The sequence below is a fragment of the Pteronotus mesoamericanus genome, unplaced genomic scaffold (genome assembly GCF_021234165.1).
Source record: "Pteronotus mesoamericanus isolate MK-2021 breed Mesoamerican mustached bat unplaced genomic scaffold, CSHL_Meso_final contig_20, whole genome shotgun sequence".
Lineage (NCBI taxonomy): Eukaryota > Metazoa > Chordata > Mammalia > Chiroptera > Mormoopidae > Pteronotus > Pteronotus mesoamericanus.
Genome location: NW_026555085.1, coordinates 11,810,466 through 11,824,022, shown reverse-complemented (window position 1 = coordinate 11,824,022; position 13,557 = coordinate 11,810,466). Strand labels below are relative to the sequence as shown.

The 13,557-nt window shown below is 53.5% G+C and overlaps 1 protein-coding gene across 1 annotated transcript in view; it reads left to right on the top strand.

Moving 5' to 3' along the window:
- CUNH6orf132 (chromosome unknown C6orf132 homolog) overlaps positions 1–11,093 on the top strand; it is a 29,372-nt gene extending 18,279 nt beyond the window's left edge. Inside the window, exons 3-5 of the mRNA XM_054568756.1 lie at positions 4,931–5,006; positions 7,097–10,265; positions 10,737–11,093. Of these exons, the coding sequence (XP_054424731.1) occupies positions 4,931–5,006; positions 7,097–10,265; positions 10,737–10,854 (3,363 nt within the window). The 3' untranslated portion in view covers positions 10,855–11,093. The remainder of the gene's footprint in view (positions 1–4,930; positions 5,007–7,096; positions 10,266–10,736) is intronic.
- Positions 11,094–13,557: the final 2,464 nt, after the last annotated feature.

The following is a 13,557-nucleotide window of genomic DNA, read 5'->3' as shown; positions in this document are numbered from 1 at the left end:
GAGCTAAGTCACAGACAGGACACCTCATGGGCCTAGACTTACAGAACACCGTGGCAGAAGGGACCCTAAGAGAGTGTGCACAGCAGAGGCAAGGCAGCCCAGAGAGAGACCCGGCTTTGCTTCAAGTTAATGGGCGGTGGAGCTGGCCCTCAAACACAGATTGTCTGCCTCTCCACTCTATGTTCTTTCTACCCCTCATTCATTCATCCAGGAATTTATTCACTCAACAAACATTTGTTGAATTGCCAGTCTGTGCCAGGCATGTACAAAGAATCAGCTGTTGCCCACAAGTAGGCTGGGCTGGGTTGGGGTAGCAAAATCTGCAGTTGCCCACCAGAGGCCCAATTTGTGCTAGAGGAAGAGTGTGGGGCCAGTGCCACAGTGGCGCAGGCAGCAGGCTCTGAGGGGCCCTGCCCCTCACCAGCTGTGTGCCCTTGGGCAGTGTATTTAGCCTCTCTGTGCCTCAGTTTCCTCATCTATAAAATAAAAACAATAAAGTGACTCTCAAGGTTACCGTGAAGACAAAATGGGTTGCTACATGGGACATACTCGGAAAGGTGGCTAGCACATAGTAGGCACCTAATCAGTGTCAGCACACAGGGTAACATACAGGAGAGAGAAATTAAGTCGGGCTGCCCCAGCCCAGCCTACCTGTGGGTCGAGTGTCAGATGATTCTTTGTTGCCAAGGAGAGCTTTATGACAAGCTGGGTGCACGGGTGACAACCAGGTGCCTGAAAGACACTTCACCTCTGTGTGCCTTAGTTTCTTATCTGTAAAAACAGAGGTGACAATAATAGTACCTATCTCATTGGGTCGTTGTAAAAAGTAAATGAGTTAAGAAATGGAAAATGCAGAAAGTGTACCTGGTACAGTGAGTGCTAGGAAAGTAGCAGCTGTTATTACTGTTAAGATTGGGAGTATTGGGGGGTGGGATAAAGGGGGCACGTGACGCGCTGATGACCAGTGGATGGATAAGCTCTCTCCCGCAACACTCTCCCTTTCGATATTCTTGTCATTGTTTTGCTTATGTTTTTTAAATTATAAGACACACATAACATAAAACTTATTGTTTTAACCAATTTTTAAAGATGAATTGGGTTTTTATTTAACTTATTTTTTAAAGATTTTATTTACTTACTTTTAGAGAGAGGGGAAGGGAAGGAGAGAAGCATCAATGTGTGAAAGATACATTGATCTGTTGCCTCTTGCACACGCCGCAATGGGGGACCTGGCCAACAATCCAGGCATGTACCTGACTGGGAATCAAACCAGCAACCTTTCGGTTCACAGGCCAGTGTGCAATCCACTGAGCCATACCAGCCAGGGCTGTTTTAACCATTTTTAAATGTACAGTTCAATGATATTAAGTAATTTTTCCCTCTGACCAATCCTAATGTGCAGAAAAGTTGCAGAAAGGGCTCAGAAACTTCCTAGAGCCTTCACCCAGGTTTACCGCATTTTGCCACATTGGCTTCATTCATTCCCTCTTTCTCTTGATATGTAAGCTGTTCCTCCCGAACCACTGGAGTAAGTTGAAACACCATGCCCCTTTACTTCTACTTCAGGGCGCGTTACCTAAGAACAGCGGTTTCTCTGTACAATGATCAAACCCAGGAATTTAATGTCGATACAATACTATTGTCTAATATGCCTTAATATATATTCAATTACTGCCAATCGTCCCGTTAATGTCCTTCATGCCATACCCCTCCCATCCCAGGTTCCAGTCCAGGGATTTATGCATTTGCACTGCATTTGGTGTCACCTCCAAGCCCTCTTCTTTCCCTCGATTTTCTGAGGCTAAGAGACGCAGGTCAGGAGGTTGCGCGCCCATGGAGGTGGACGCCGCCCATGCCTGTGCGTTTGCACACTAAACATGTTACCATCCAGGCCAGTCCACTCGATGCCAGCTGCCTGTGTCCTGTGGAGAGTGAGGGGCGCTCACCTTCCGGGTCTGTTTTTCTAGGATTAATTTAAAAATGACTAGGTATTTGCCTTCTCTGAATACACAACGTGGGAGTAGGGACAGCTAAATGAGCCACCAGAGTCTGTGTGGGCACAAGTGGGACAGAGTGGGGCCGGCTGGGGTTGGGAGATGTGGGGCTGTGTTCAGTTCAGTCCTGGGAGCTCCTAAAAGAATGAGGCTGGACTTTGGGACCAGCCCCAAGGGTGGTAGACAGTGGAGTGCCACAGCGCCTCACGCACTGCGGTGAGGTAGTGAGTGTGTCCTGGGACCTGTTGTGTGTGGGGACCTGAAATAGCCTGAGCTCTGCCTGGGCTGCTGCTCCGGGCTGCTTCAGGAGACAGACTTCCATCCTGTGGCCTTGGGAGTCTAGTGCATCTCCATAGTTCTTTAGGATCAAAGCTTGGGTGAGCAGTATTACTTCTCTGGCCCATGAAATCCGTCTGTCTCCCCCCTCCACATATAATTATACTTAAGCACTCTGGGTGACCCAGAAGGTGCTTCCAGGGTTCCAGGAAGCTTAGCTTTCCTTGTTCAATGTTTTGACGTTTGTTGGGGAGAGGACCGGATGACATAATCCCTCAACTAGCACTGACTTCCTGGGCCAGGAATATTATCTCATTTGATTCTCATAATGACCCTGCAGAGTAGGAAGTATGATCTCCATTTTATAAGTGAATAAAATTGCTCTCAGTGATTTGTAGAAAGGATGAACTGGGAGGCCTAGGCTTGCGCCCTGACCTGTTAAGGGACTTGAGATAACAAGGGTGAAGCGCTCAGTATAGTGCTGGCACACAGTAGGTGCAGAAATGAGAGATTAACACCATTGTCCCTATCCTGCCTCACCACTGCTCCTCAGACATCACGTTGTAGGCAAACTTCAAAGCATGAATTTTGATGCTGAGTCCCAAGCCTTTCTACTTTCCAGTTATGTGCAAAAGAGTAATCAGAGATCTCAACCTGGCTTTGGAAGGCCAGTCCTCCAGCTCATCAAAATCTGAGCGTACATACTTAATGTGTGTTATTAGACACCAGTGGTGTGTGTGTGTGTGTGTGTGTGTGTGTGTGCATGGAGTGGCTGCTCCCTCTACCTGCCCCTGGGTCATAATCACTGTTTTGACAGATGTCAAGAGTAGGTATGTGGTGGTCATGCGCATCAAGTACAAGCAGAAAAAGAGACTTGATGATGACTTAAGGCCGTTCCAGCTGCAGAGTTCTTTAAGGATAGGAAGATGTTTGTCACCTCCAAAAGACCAAAGAGTAATTTTGAGATTACCTTTGGCAACCCAGGACCTTGTGGATATTTCTAAACTATCTATCTGCCTTGAATCCCTCTTCTTGTATATTAAGCCATGAAGCTCAGAGGGTTAGCGCCATCAGCCCATGAGTGCACAGCCTGGTGCAACCGGAATCATGTTTAGAGCACAGCGCAAGGGATACTATTGTTAGAAATGGAGGGTGGGAAGAGGGTCGCAGCCTGACCAACCGCAGCATCAGGCATGAATGTGAACTGTGTGAGTGGGTTGGCAGGGTGCTGGGAGGGCGTCGGTCAAGCGTGCGGGATGGAGATAACAGGTGAGTGGGAAATAAAAGTTGTCCAGGAAGTATGAGGCCAGGTGGTTGAGGACCTTGAACGCTGCACTAAAATGCTCTACAGTCTTCAAAGGGCAAGTGTGAGGACTTTGTTGACATATGGAAATGTGTGTTTGGAGAAAAGAAGTGGAATGCAAATTAATATGTACAAACTGACAGCTACATAAACACATTACACTTGTTAAGCTTAGAGACCAGAAGTGCATTGCTGTGCTGTAAATGCTCCATTTTGGCCCTTTTTACTTATTTATTTTTCTGTAACTCCCTAATAAAAACTAAGGGTGAGCTGGGGACCAGGCTGTGGAGGTTGACTTTTAACTTGTGGTCATCCACCAGTGTCATGGCAGATTTTTTGTTTATTCAATTTTATTTTGTTTAAATTGAGGTATAATTCATAACAGTTGATTCTCATTATTTGTAAATTTATATTTGGAAAATCACCTACTCACTGAAATTTATTTGCTGCCCCCAAATCAATGCTCAAGATGCTTTGGACATGTGTAGAGGTAGAGGGGTAAAAATTTCATTCACCCGGAGCATGCCTTCCCAACTGAAGTCCAATAAGATGACATTTTGCTTCTCGTTTCAGCCCTCATGCTGTAAACAAGTGTCCTTTTCTGTTTAATGCCATACTTTTTGTATTTCTGTGCTTTTTGCTAGTGATTTCACGGTTTCCAATGGCGCTCAAGCATAGCGCTGAAGTGCTGTCTAAGGCTCCCAAAAGCAGGGAGCCTGTGATGAGCCTTGGGGAGAAAATATGCTTCATTCAGGCATGAGTTGGAGTGCTGTCGGCCACGAGCTCTATGTCAACAGGTCAACAATACATATTAAATAAGGTGTCTTCAAACAGAAACACACATAAAACAAGGTTCTGTATTGATCCATTAACGAAAATTCTGTGACTAAGGTTTGCAGGAACCTAACCTTGCAGTTCCCTTGAGGCAACTTCACAGATCATAATTGCCATGAATAACAAAACTTGACTGTGTTGTAACATTCACATTTTTAAAAGAAAGGTTTTATTTATTCATTTCTAGACAGAGGGGAAGAGAGGGAGAAAGAGAGGGGGAGAAACACCAATGTGTGGTTACCTCTGGTGTACCCCCTACCAGGGATCTGGCCCACAACCCAGGCATGTGCCCTGCCTGAGAATCAAACTGGGACCCTTTGGTTCGCATGTTGGTGCTCAGGCCACTGAGCCACACCAGCCAGGGCAACATTCACCTTTTTAAATGAGCCCCTTTGTCCTTAAGTATGCTCGCAAGGTTGTGCACCCATCACCTTCACAGCAGTAAAATGGCCTCACACAGCAGCGATGTGAGAATCACCGGTCCCGCCTTTGCTTGTCCCCTGATCTCTCTGCTCTCCTGCAGAATGCCCAGGAGAACCATGGACTGGCTGTGCCTACCCCCTCTGTCCCAGAAGACTTTGCAGACAAAGAAGTGACAGGTAAGAGGACCCTGGGTTTGAGGCTTGTTCATCTTTCTTTCATCTTTAAGCCCAAGTGTCTGCCCCACCTCCCCAACTGGGGATAAACCAGGTTTCTTGGCTATGGCTGCCATGGGTGGGATCTGAGGAGAGCCAGGGTTGGGTAAGGCCTCCTTCCAGAGGCGGAAGGGCGGTGCAGGGTGAAGGCCAGGGCGGGAGCAAGGGCAGCATGGAGTGGGAGAAAGAACCCTGGAGTCGGAAAGAGCTGGCTTTGAATCCCAGGTCCCCCACACGTTAGCTTTGCTCCCTTGGGAAACCACTTAACCCCTGGCACATCCGTATGTTCACATGCGCAATGGGAAAGACAATTCCAGCTATGGGGTTATGAAGTGCTGGCTGGGATGTAAATCACTTCTTGTCACACCTCTTACTCAAAATCTGCCAGTGACTTTCCGTGACACTCAAAAAAAAAGGTACTTGCCAGGACTGCCAGAATCTGGCCTCACCTGGCCTCCTGGCCTGCTTCCTTCCCTGGCTCACACTCTGCCAGCCTGCTCTCCTTGCTGTGCCCTCAGCACCCAGGCATGTCTGCACCCCAGGGTGTTTGCACGGTACGTCCCTCTGCCTAGACTGCTCTACCCCTGGACATAGGAACAGCTCTCGCCCTCACTCCTTCCCTCTTTGCTCAAAGGCCACCTTCTCAGGGAGGTCTCCTCTGATCACCCTATTCAGACTGCACGTCCAGCACCCCTCCTGGCCCTCCTGGGTTTTTTCCTCATGTTACCCATCCTCTAACGTGGTCATAATTTACTAATGTATTGTGTTCATGGTCAGTCTCTGTCCCATTAAAGCATAATGTCCAGTAGAGCTAGGGCTACTATTTTGACTACCTTTTTTTTTTTTTTTTTACTGCTCTATCCTAGCTCCTATCACTTGGGGTGTTAGGTTAGGATGTCGATGAGTGTCAATTTTCCCCTGCCCACTCTCCTCTGTTCTTTGTTATGAAGTCAGACAGCTGGGGGAGCCCTTCAGAATGGCACATCCCCCAGGTCTGGTCAGCTCTGTGCTAGAAACTGGGAGGAGGGGATGGGAGGGAGGGGTGCCTTAAGACAGAAGCAACCAGGGTACCCTGGCTGTCCGCAGACGCTAGGGAGAAGCTGGGCCTGGGTTCCCGAAGGACGGGTGTGAGCCACTGGCCCAGATTGCTCAGCATCTCTCTAGTGCCAGGTTGTCCCAGTCACCTTCCTACACACCCCCATTCCCTCCCACAGTCCAGTATCTGTTCCAGAAATTCTTTGTGAGGTGGAAAGCTGACCTCTTGGTAGATTCAGGGTCTTTAGAAAACAGAAAAGTACTCTCTCCCCAACTTTCACCTAAACTTCCTTACTAAGTTGGTCTCCAGGACCCTGCCTGTGATCCAGGACTTCCTCTCTCTTTCATTCCCTGTCTGTCTTACCCAGTCTGAAGCGTCGAGCACAGGTCGTAGTGATCAAAGTGGTTACCATTCATGAAATGCCTACTATGGGCCTACCACCGTGATATGCCCTTTACGTGGATTTACATGAATTCTCTTATTTAATCCTCACAGTAGCTTTATGAGGTGAGCACTGATATTATGCGTATTTTAGAGATGATAAAACTGAGGCTCAGCAAGATTAATCAGTGTGTCCAAGGTCACACATTTGGTAAGTGGTAGGGCTGGGATTTGAACCCTGATCTTTCTGGCTTTATACCAGTCAAAGCCCCTGTAAGAAACAGATGGTAAGTGAGTAACTGAATAGATTTGGTAAAGGGATGATATACCAGAGTGTGAGCAGGGCAGAGAAGGGTGGTAGAACTTGACTCTCAGGAGCAAATGGAGGATATTCAGTAGTCTCTGGAGTCTGGGCCAGGGACAGGCAAGTGTCCTTCCCTAGAAAGAAGAGGGCCACTCCCAGGACAGCTCAGGAGATTGGAGACATTGCTGCTCCCTCACTTGGTGTTCAAGAGAAAAGGCATGACCCTGGCCGGTCTGTGTCGCGGTCGCCCACCCTGCCGAGCCCCGGGCACACAGAGATTGCCACGTCTGGTCGGCCTCATACCTCCTCATCTTTATCTCTCCCTCCTTCCAGGTGCCAGCTCACTAGTCAATGGCAACCTCCGGCTATACAGCTCTGTGGGTGACCTACGGCCTGGGCACTATGGCCAGGACCTGCTCATCCCCCCGCCTCCCCCAGGCCCGGCCCCAGGGCCACCCCCAGGGCCACCCCCAGACACCTCGCAACCTCGAGGGGCATCCCCACCATCACCACCACCTTCCAGGGCTTCCCTACCACCTGCCCTGCGGCTGGAACCCCCGCCCCCACCCAGCATGGCCCCACCTCCACCCCCAGTCCTGGGGGCCCTGTCCCCTCCATCCACACCCACCCCTCCTGATTTCATTCCCCCTGCCCCGCCCTTGGCCTTTCTAGCCCCACCCCCACCCCCTATGCCAGCCCCAGCACCCCCAGCTCCAGTGTCTCCTCATATGAAGAGCACTCACCTCTTTCCCCCTGCCGGTGTCACCAAATGGAAATCAGATGTAGCACTAAATGGCAAGCAGCCAGAGGCCCCCAGAACCAGCCCCCCCAGGAGCCCTGCTGAGCCAAAGGGGAGCCCTCTGGGACCTAAATCAGAGCCCCACCTCACCTTTCCCCGTTCGTTCAAGGTGCCTCCCCCAACCCCAGTCAGGACTTCATCCATCCCGGCTCAGGAAGCACAAGGGTCTCCTCCAGAGGAGGAAGGGACCACCAAGAAGGCCCCCGGTCGACTCCCTCTGCCTCCCAACTTCCACATCCGCCCCGCATCCCAGGTCTACCCAGATAGGGCCCCTGAACCAGATGGCCCCGGGGAGCGCAGTACTGCGGCACCTGCCAGCCCGAGGCTGAGCCAGTCCCAGACCCCAACAAATGAACAAGCTGAAACTCTATCCCCAGCCTCTCCCCTGCCCATTCCCACAGCCCCGCCCCCTCCCCCAGCACCCCCACTCCCTCCGCCAGCACCCCCGCTGCCTCCCCCAGCACCCCCTCTTCCCTCAGCATCCCTGCTCCCTCCCCCAACAACCTCCCTTCCCCCAGCTGCCCCTCCTTTGCCTTCTGATGAGAAGATGGCTCCTCCACCTGCTAGGTTTATGAAAAGCCCCAAATCTAGCTCCCCTGCTCCCAAACCCAAACCCAACCCCCCCAGCCCAGAGGACACAGCCTCTTCAGAGCCTGTGGACTGGCGGGACCCCACCCAGATGGCAAAGCTTCGGAGCGAGCTGGCAGCCTACCTCTTTGGGTCCAGGAGAGAGGACCAGCATAACAGTCACCGGCCAGGCCCAATGGCGGCCTCTCAGGGAAAGGAGGGCAAGAAGAGCCCCAGCCTGCCGAAGAAGGAGGCTCCCCCCAGCCTGCCAGAGAAGGGGGCCCCCCCGAGTGATCCTGAGAAGAGTCGCAGTCCAGAGAGAGAGGCTACTGCCAGCCTGCCCCTGCCCCCTGTGGACTACATTCCCCAGGACTCTCCGACTCCCAGGGTCCAGCAGATCCGGAATGAGCTGGAAGCCCGGCTTTCCTTAGCAGAGAAGGAATCCAAGCCCGGCAAAGGGTCTCTGCCCCCTAAACCTCGGCTAGAAGGGGGAAGAATCTTTGAAAACAGAGCTGATAATGGCCAATTCTCCAAACCTGTGGCCAAGAATATACCACCATTTTCCACCACCCCTCTGCCAACGACACCACACCAGTCCAAGGCCACGTCTGGACCAGCTACACCACCCAACTCCACACCTGCTACAGTCACGAGTGGGCCAGCCATGCCACCCAAGGCCACACCTGGACCAGCCGCATCCGGACCAGCTACACCTGGGCCAGCCACACCACCCAAGGCTGGGCCTGGGCCCGCCGTACCGTCCGCAGCAACAACTCTGCCCACCACATCATTCCAGCAGACAGCGGAGAAGAACCTAGCCCCAGCTGAGCAGTGGAAAAAACCAGAACCTCAAGAATTTGCGGTGCCTTCCCAGCCAGAGGCAGAAGGGCGCCCCTCAGAGGCCAGTAAGCTTCCCACACAGGGAGCCCTCTCATCTCCAGCCCTCCCACCCAAGATAGCCCCTGGCAGAGAAGCGACATCTTTCTATAGGCCTCACGTAGAGAACAGCGCCAGCCAAGAGGTTGCCGTGGTGATGCCCACCATGGCCAGAGGAGAGGCTGCCAGGTCAGGGGAGCCTGTGGATGCGAAGGAGCCCCAGGGGCTGCCAGCTAAACCCCTAGCTTCAGCCCAGCTTGCTGACGAACTCCTCAGACACCCGGTGACCGGCGAGGTGGTGGAGCGGGGCTCCCCGATGGCCCTGCTCCTTGCAGCCAGGCAGAGGGCCCAGAAGGGGCGGTCTCGAGGGGCTGGCCTGAGTCGGTCCTCCCTGCCAGGGAGTCTCCGTGGCCACAGCGACCCGCCCCAGGCAAGCTCTGACAGCATCTTCCTCAAGGACGGCCGGCCCAACTCCTTCACTGTGGTCCCCAGGGTACCCACGGAGGCTGAGAAGGACCCCCAGCTGGCCTCCTCAGTACAGCCCACCATTCCCCATTCATGGAAGGCCCAGTGGGACAGAGACCCAGAGGGCACGGAGCCAAGCCGAGGACACAAGTGGACCAAGGCGGAGCCCCCGGCCCGCGCGGCCTGGGAAAGACCAGCGTCCTCCAGCGTCCCCCAGGGCCACCTGTTGCCCAAGTCCTTCTCCTCGCCTTCTTCTCCTTCCTTCAAGGGTCAGGAGGAGAAGTTTAGCTTTGAGGTCATCCCACCACCGCCAGAGTTCAGCAATGACCCTGAGCCCCCAGCCCCGGCCCTCCAGTATCTGGGCCGCGGGGGCTCCCCTCCCGGGAACAAATTTTCAAACTTGGGGAAGCCCCTGGACGTGGGCCCCGCAGCCTCGGCGCGTTTTCTGGGGGGTGAGCGCTACTCGGGGGCCGGAGGCCTGGAGCGCTTCTCGAGGGGGAGCCGCTCGCTCATCAAGAAGCGCCTGTATGTCGGCGAGCCCCACCGCAGCCCCGGGCTGTCCCGCGGGGGCAGCGGCCGCAGCCTGAGCTCCCCCAACTGCTGTGGGACGCAGCCCGGGGCGCCCGGAGGCCCGGAGGTGCGGCGCGTCAACTCTGCGGGCCGAGCTCGCCCCGGCGGCCTGGGAGCGCGGAGGATGTCGCTGGAGGGTTCGGCTCGCGTGGAGGCCAAGTTCAAAGCTCCGGGCAAAGGTCCCATTGGTGACCGCGTTCTCCCCTCTGCTACCGCTACCGGAAGGTGAGCTGGGGGCAGGGGCAACGGAGGGTGATGGAGAGGGCGCGGCGCCGGCAGTCAGGTGAGGTGGAGACCGTCCTTGGACCAGGCCATCAGTCCAAGGCACATTTGATCTCCCTCATCTCCCTTGACTTCCCTTTTTCTTGCTTTTCCCATCCTCTTGCTTCCTCTTCTCCCTCCTTTCTCCCACCCACTGGAGTCCCAGGGCTTCAGGCTAAGTGTGGGGTGGAGGGAGATCTGAGTGGTCCCTGGGTGCTGGGATTTCCCAGCAACACAGAAGGAGCCAGAGCCAGGCCAGGAATGAAGGGTTCTGGGTAGGAGGGCATGATGTGGTGCTCTGTGGCCGCCAGGACCTGAACAGGAGGGGAGTCCTGGGTCTGGTGAATCAATACTGGCGGGTTGGAGTCCCACCTGGGGTCGGGGTTAGTGACCCAGCTGCAAAGATTCACCCCACTTCTCTCTGCTCCCCACCAGGTCTCCCCGCAGCACCCCCCACTATAGAAGCCCCATCAACACGTTCACCGTGAGGCCTGGGACCCGCCACCCCATCTCCTATGCCTACTCAGGAGCCCACCGGAATGCCCCGTCCTGAGCCCAGGGTTCGGGCAGCTCTACTCCAAAGGCTCAGATTGGGACCCTTGTTTTCGTGGGGGTGGAGGGACGCAGCAGGAGATAGGCAGCCTGACTCAGACACAGAGGAGCCTTTGTTCCCCGAAGGCAGGGAGATGGACAACGAACGAGAAGCGGTGGCTCCAGGAAGATCAAGAGTGGACGGACCTCTGTTTCCCGGTGTGCTGCGGACTGTCTGCGGATGGGGGTGGGAGGGGCAAAGAGGGAAGAGAGGAGGCACCTTGGAGAGCCTGGAGCCTGATTTTCTGCTATCTGGTACTGTTTGCTCTAGCAAGGCTTATTTAAAGCAGTTTTACAAGCACAGCCTACTGAACAGGTTCTAAAAGCAAGGGGTGGGGCATTAAATTTGAATGGGAACCCATCCTGGGGTGGCTCTGGTCGCCTGTCGGGCCCTCACGGAGGGCTGTCCACATGAGGGTGAAGGGCACTATAGGCTGACCTCTCTAGCATCTACCTGTTGCCACCCCAAGAGGTGAACCCTGGAGTTCCTAGCATAGAAGGTGGGACCAGGAATGTGCCTACAGAACATGTGGAGAATGTACCAGAGAGTGCTTTTCATTGATCGGCCAAGGGCAGGGATGGGGAACGGATGGCTCATCTCGCTGGCCTGGACTTCACTACAGGGAGGCCCAGAGAGAAAAGGCTTGGCAAGTTTGGAGTAGGAAACTGAGGATTAAGGCGTACTCTCCACTTAGCCCCAGGCAGCTGTGACTTTGGGATCAGGCTCAAGGAGTCAGGAGGCCTGGGGCTCAACACCAAAAGCCTTAAAGTGTGTAGCCCAGGTGCTGCAAGGCCATGGAGAGTGAGAGGTGGCAGAGATGGGAAATACTGTCTGCGAGATCTCCGCTGCCAACAGGCCATGTTTTGGAAAGTCAGGAGTGGTAGGGCAGGGCCAGTTCAGAGCAGGGGACCAATCAGCAGGGTGACCGTTCGTCCCTTGCCTGGGCAGGCCTGGTTTATGCCTGTTTCCCAGAGAATGAGACCCCTCTCCACTTTCAAAAAAATCCTGATTCAGATGATATACAGTCACCAAACATACCAGGAAATAATATTCCTCCGTCTGTCGTCCCTGCCTTCAGGCCTTGGTGGGCCATGGGCCTTTATGATTTGTGGTGACCTGCCAAGGTCCCAGTTCATGGGGACAGCAAGTGAGCCACTTCAGGGAAAGAGAGTGCAGGGCTGGGCAGGCACCTTGATGGGGCAGGACCTGGTTACTTGTGTTCAAGAAGCGAACCCTGCCCCAATGCTGTCACTAGTTCTATATATATATGTATGTATTTTCCCTGTACAATGTTTTATAAAAGAGTTCACTAATTTATCCACTGTGTTGAGGAGGGGTGGGGCGTGTGTTCCCAGCTGTAGGTTGCTCTGGGGTGGGTGGGGAAGGACTGGCTCTCACTTGGCTTGGTAAAGAAAAAAGCCGGTTTGCACAGGATTGATGCCTCGGAGCTCCTGGGGCGCGAGAGGTTGAGAGAGCTCAGCTGGGGGCGGCTGAGCAGGGCATGGTGACTGGTGAGCCATTTTATGGGGCCTGAACTTAAGTTCTTTTGTTCTCCAAATCCATCAAGGGAAAAGGGCAGAGCTGAGGTCTGGTGATAACAAACTGTGTCCTTAAGCAAGTGTCTTTGACTCTCGGAACCTCAGTTTCTTCTGCACACTAGGCATGATAATAATAACTACCTCATAAGGCTGTTGTGAAGATTGGAGATGGTCATGAATTCGTGGAACAAGTATTTGAGTGGCTGCTAGATGGCAGGCACTATGCTTAGCATGATAGACAGCAGTCAGTGCACGGACAGGACTCCTGCCCACGGCGAGATTATAGCCCAGTGGAGGAGAGGGTGAAAAGAGCACACAGAAACATCGAAAGTTACAGGAAGTGGGAGGCAGGAAAGAAGCACTGAATGCGAGGGTAACTGAAGGGGGAGGGAGAGAAGAGGATTTGCTTCAAACAGGTAGTCAGGGAAGGCCTCTTGAAGGGGTGACATTTATGCCGAGTTAGGCAAAGCATCTGGCATGTGTCTGGCACTCAGGAGTTGCTCAATAAACTGCATCTTTGGGTGATGACTGCTTTTCACTTGTGTATGGCCTTTCACAGTTTTCCATAAAGTTTTGACATGGTATCTTCAACTTTTCCAAAAGCGGAAATGGGGAACCAGAAAAGTCATCTCAAGATGTTGTCAGAGAGCAGGTTCTAGTCCCTCCTCTGGGTCCTTTACGGGGAAGGGGGTTTGCTGGGAAAGAGAGGCTGGGAGGATGACTCCCTGATTCAGCAGCTGTGCTTCCAGGAAGGGTTTCCAGGCCTCCCCCATCCTGGGGCTCCCTCATCCGCCTGTCCCGCAGCTCCCCTCCCTCCGCCCTGGTGTCCTTATCCAGTTAACAGAGAGGGGGCAGGAGCCCTACACCCAACAGGACTTGGGGCTCCGCCTCTGGCTGCTCTCCCTCCCCGATCTCTCCTAAATCTTCCTTCCCCTCACCTGACCTGGAAAGGCAGCAGGGAGCATGGAGGGTGGATGATCAGGGCCCCACATCTGGCTCTGCCTCTGGCAAGCTGTATGAGCTTGGGTCTCAGCTAACTCATATCAAAAGTGTCAGGGATGGGTCTTCAACTTTGTTGGGTCCCAGACCTCTTTAAGAGCTATCGATCCTCACCCCAGAAAGATGC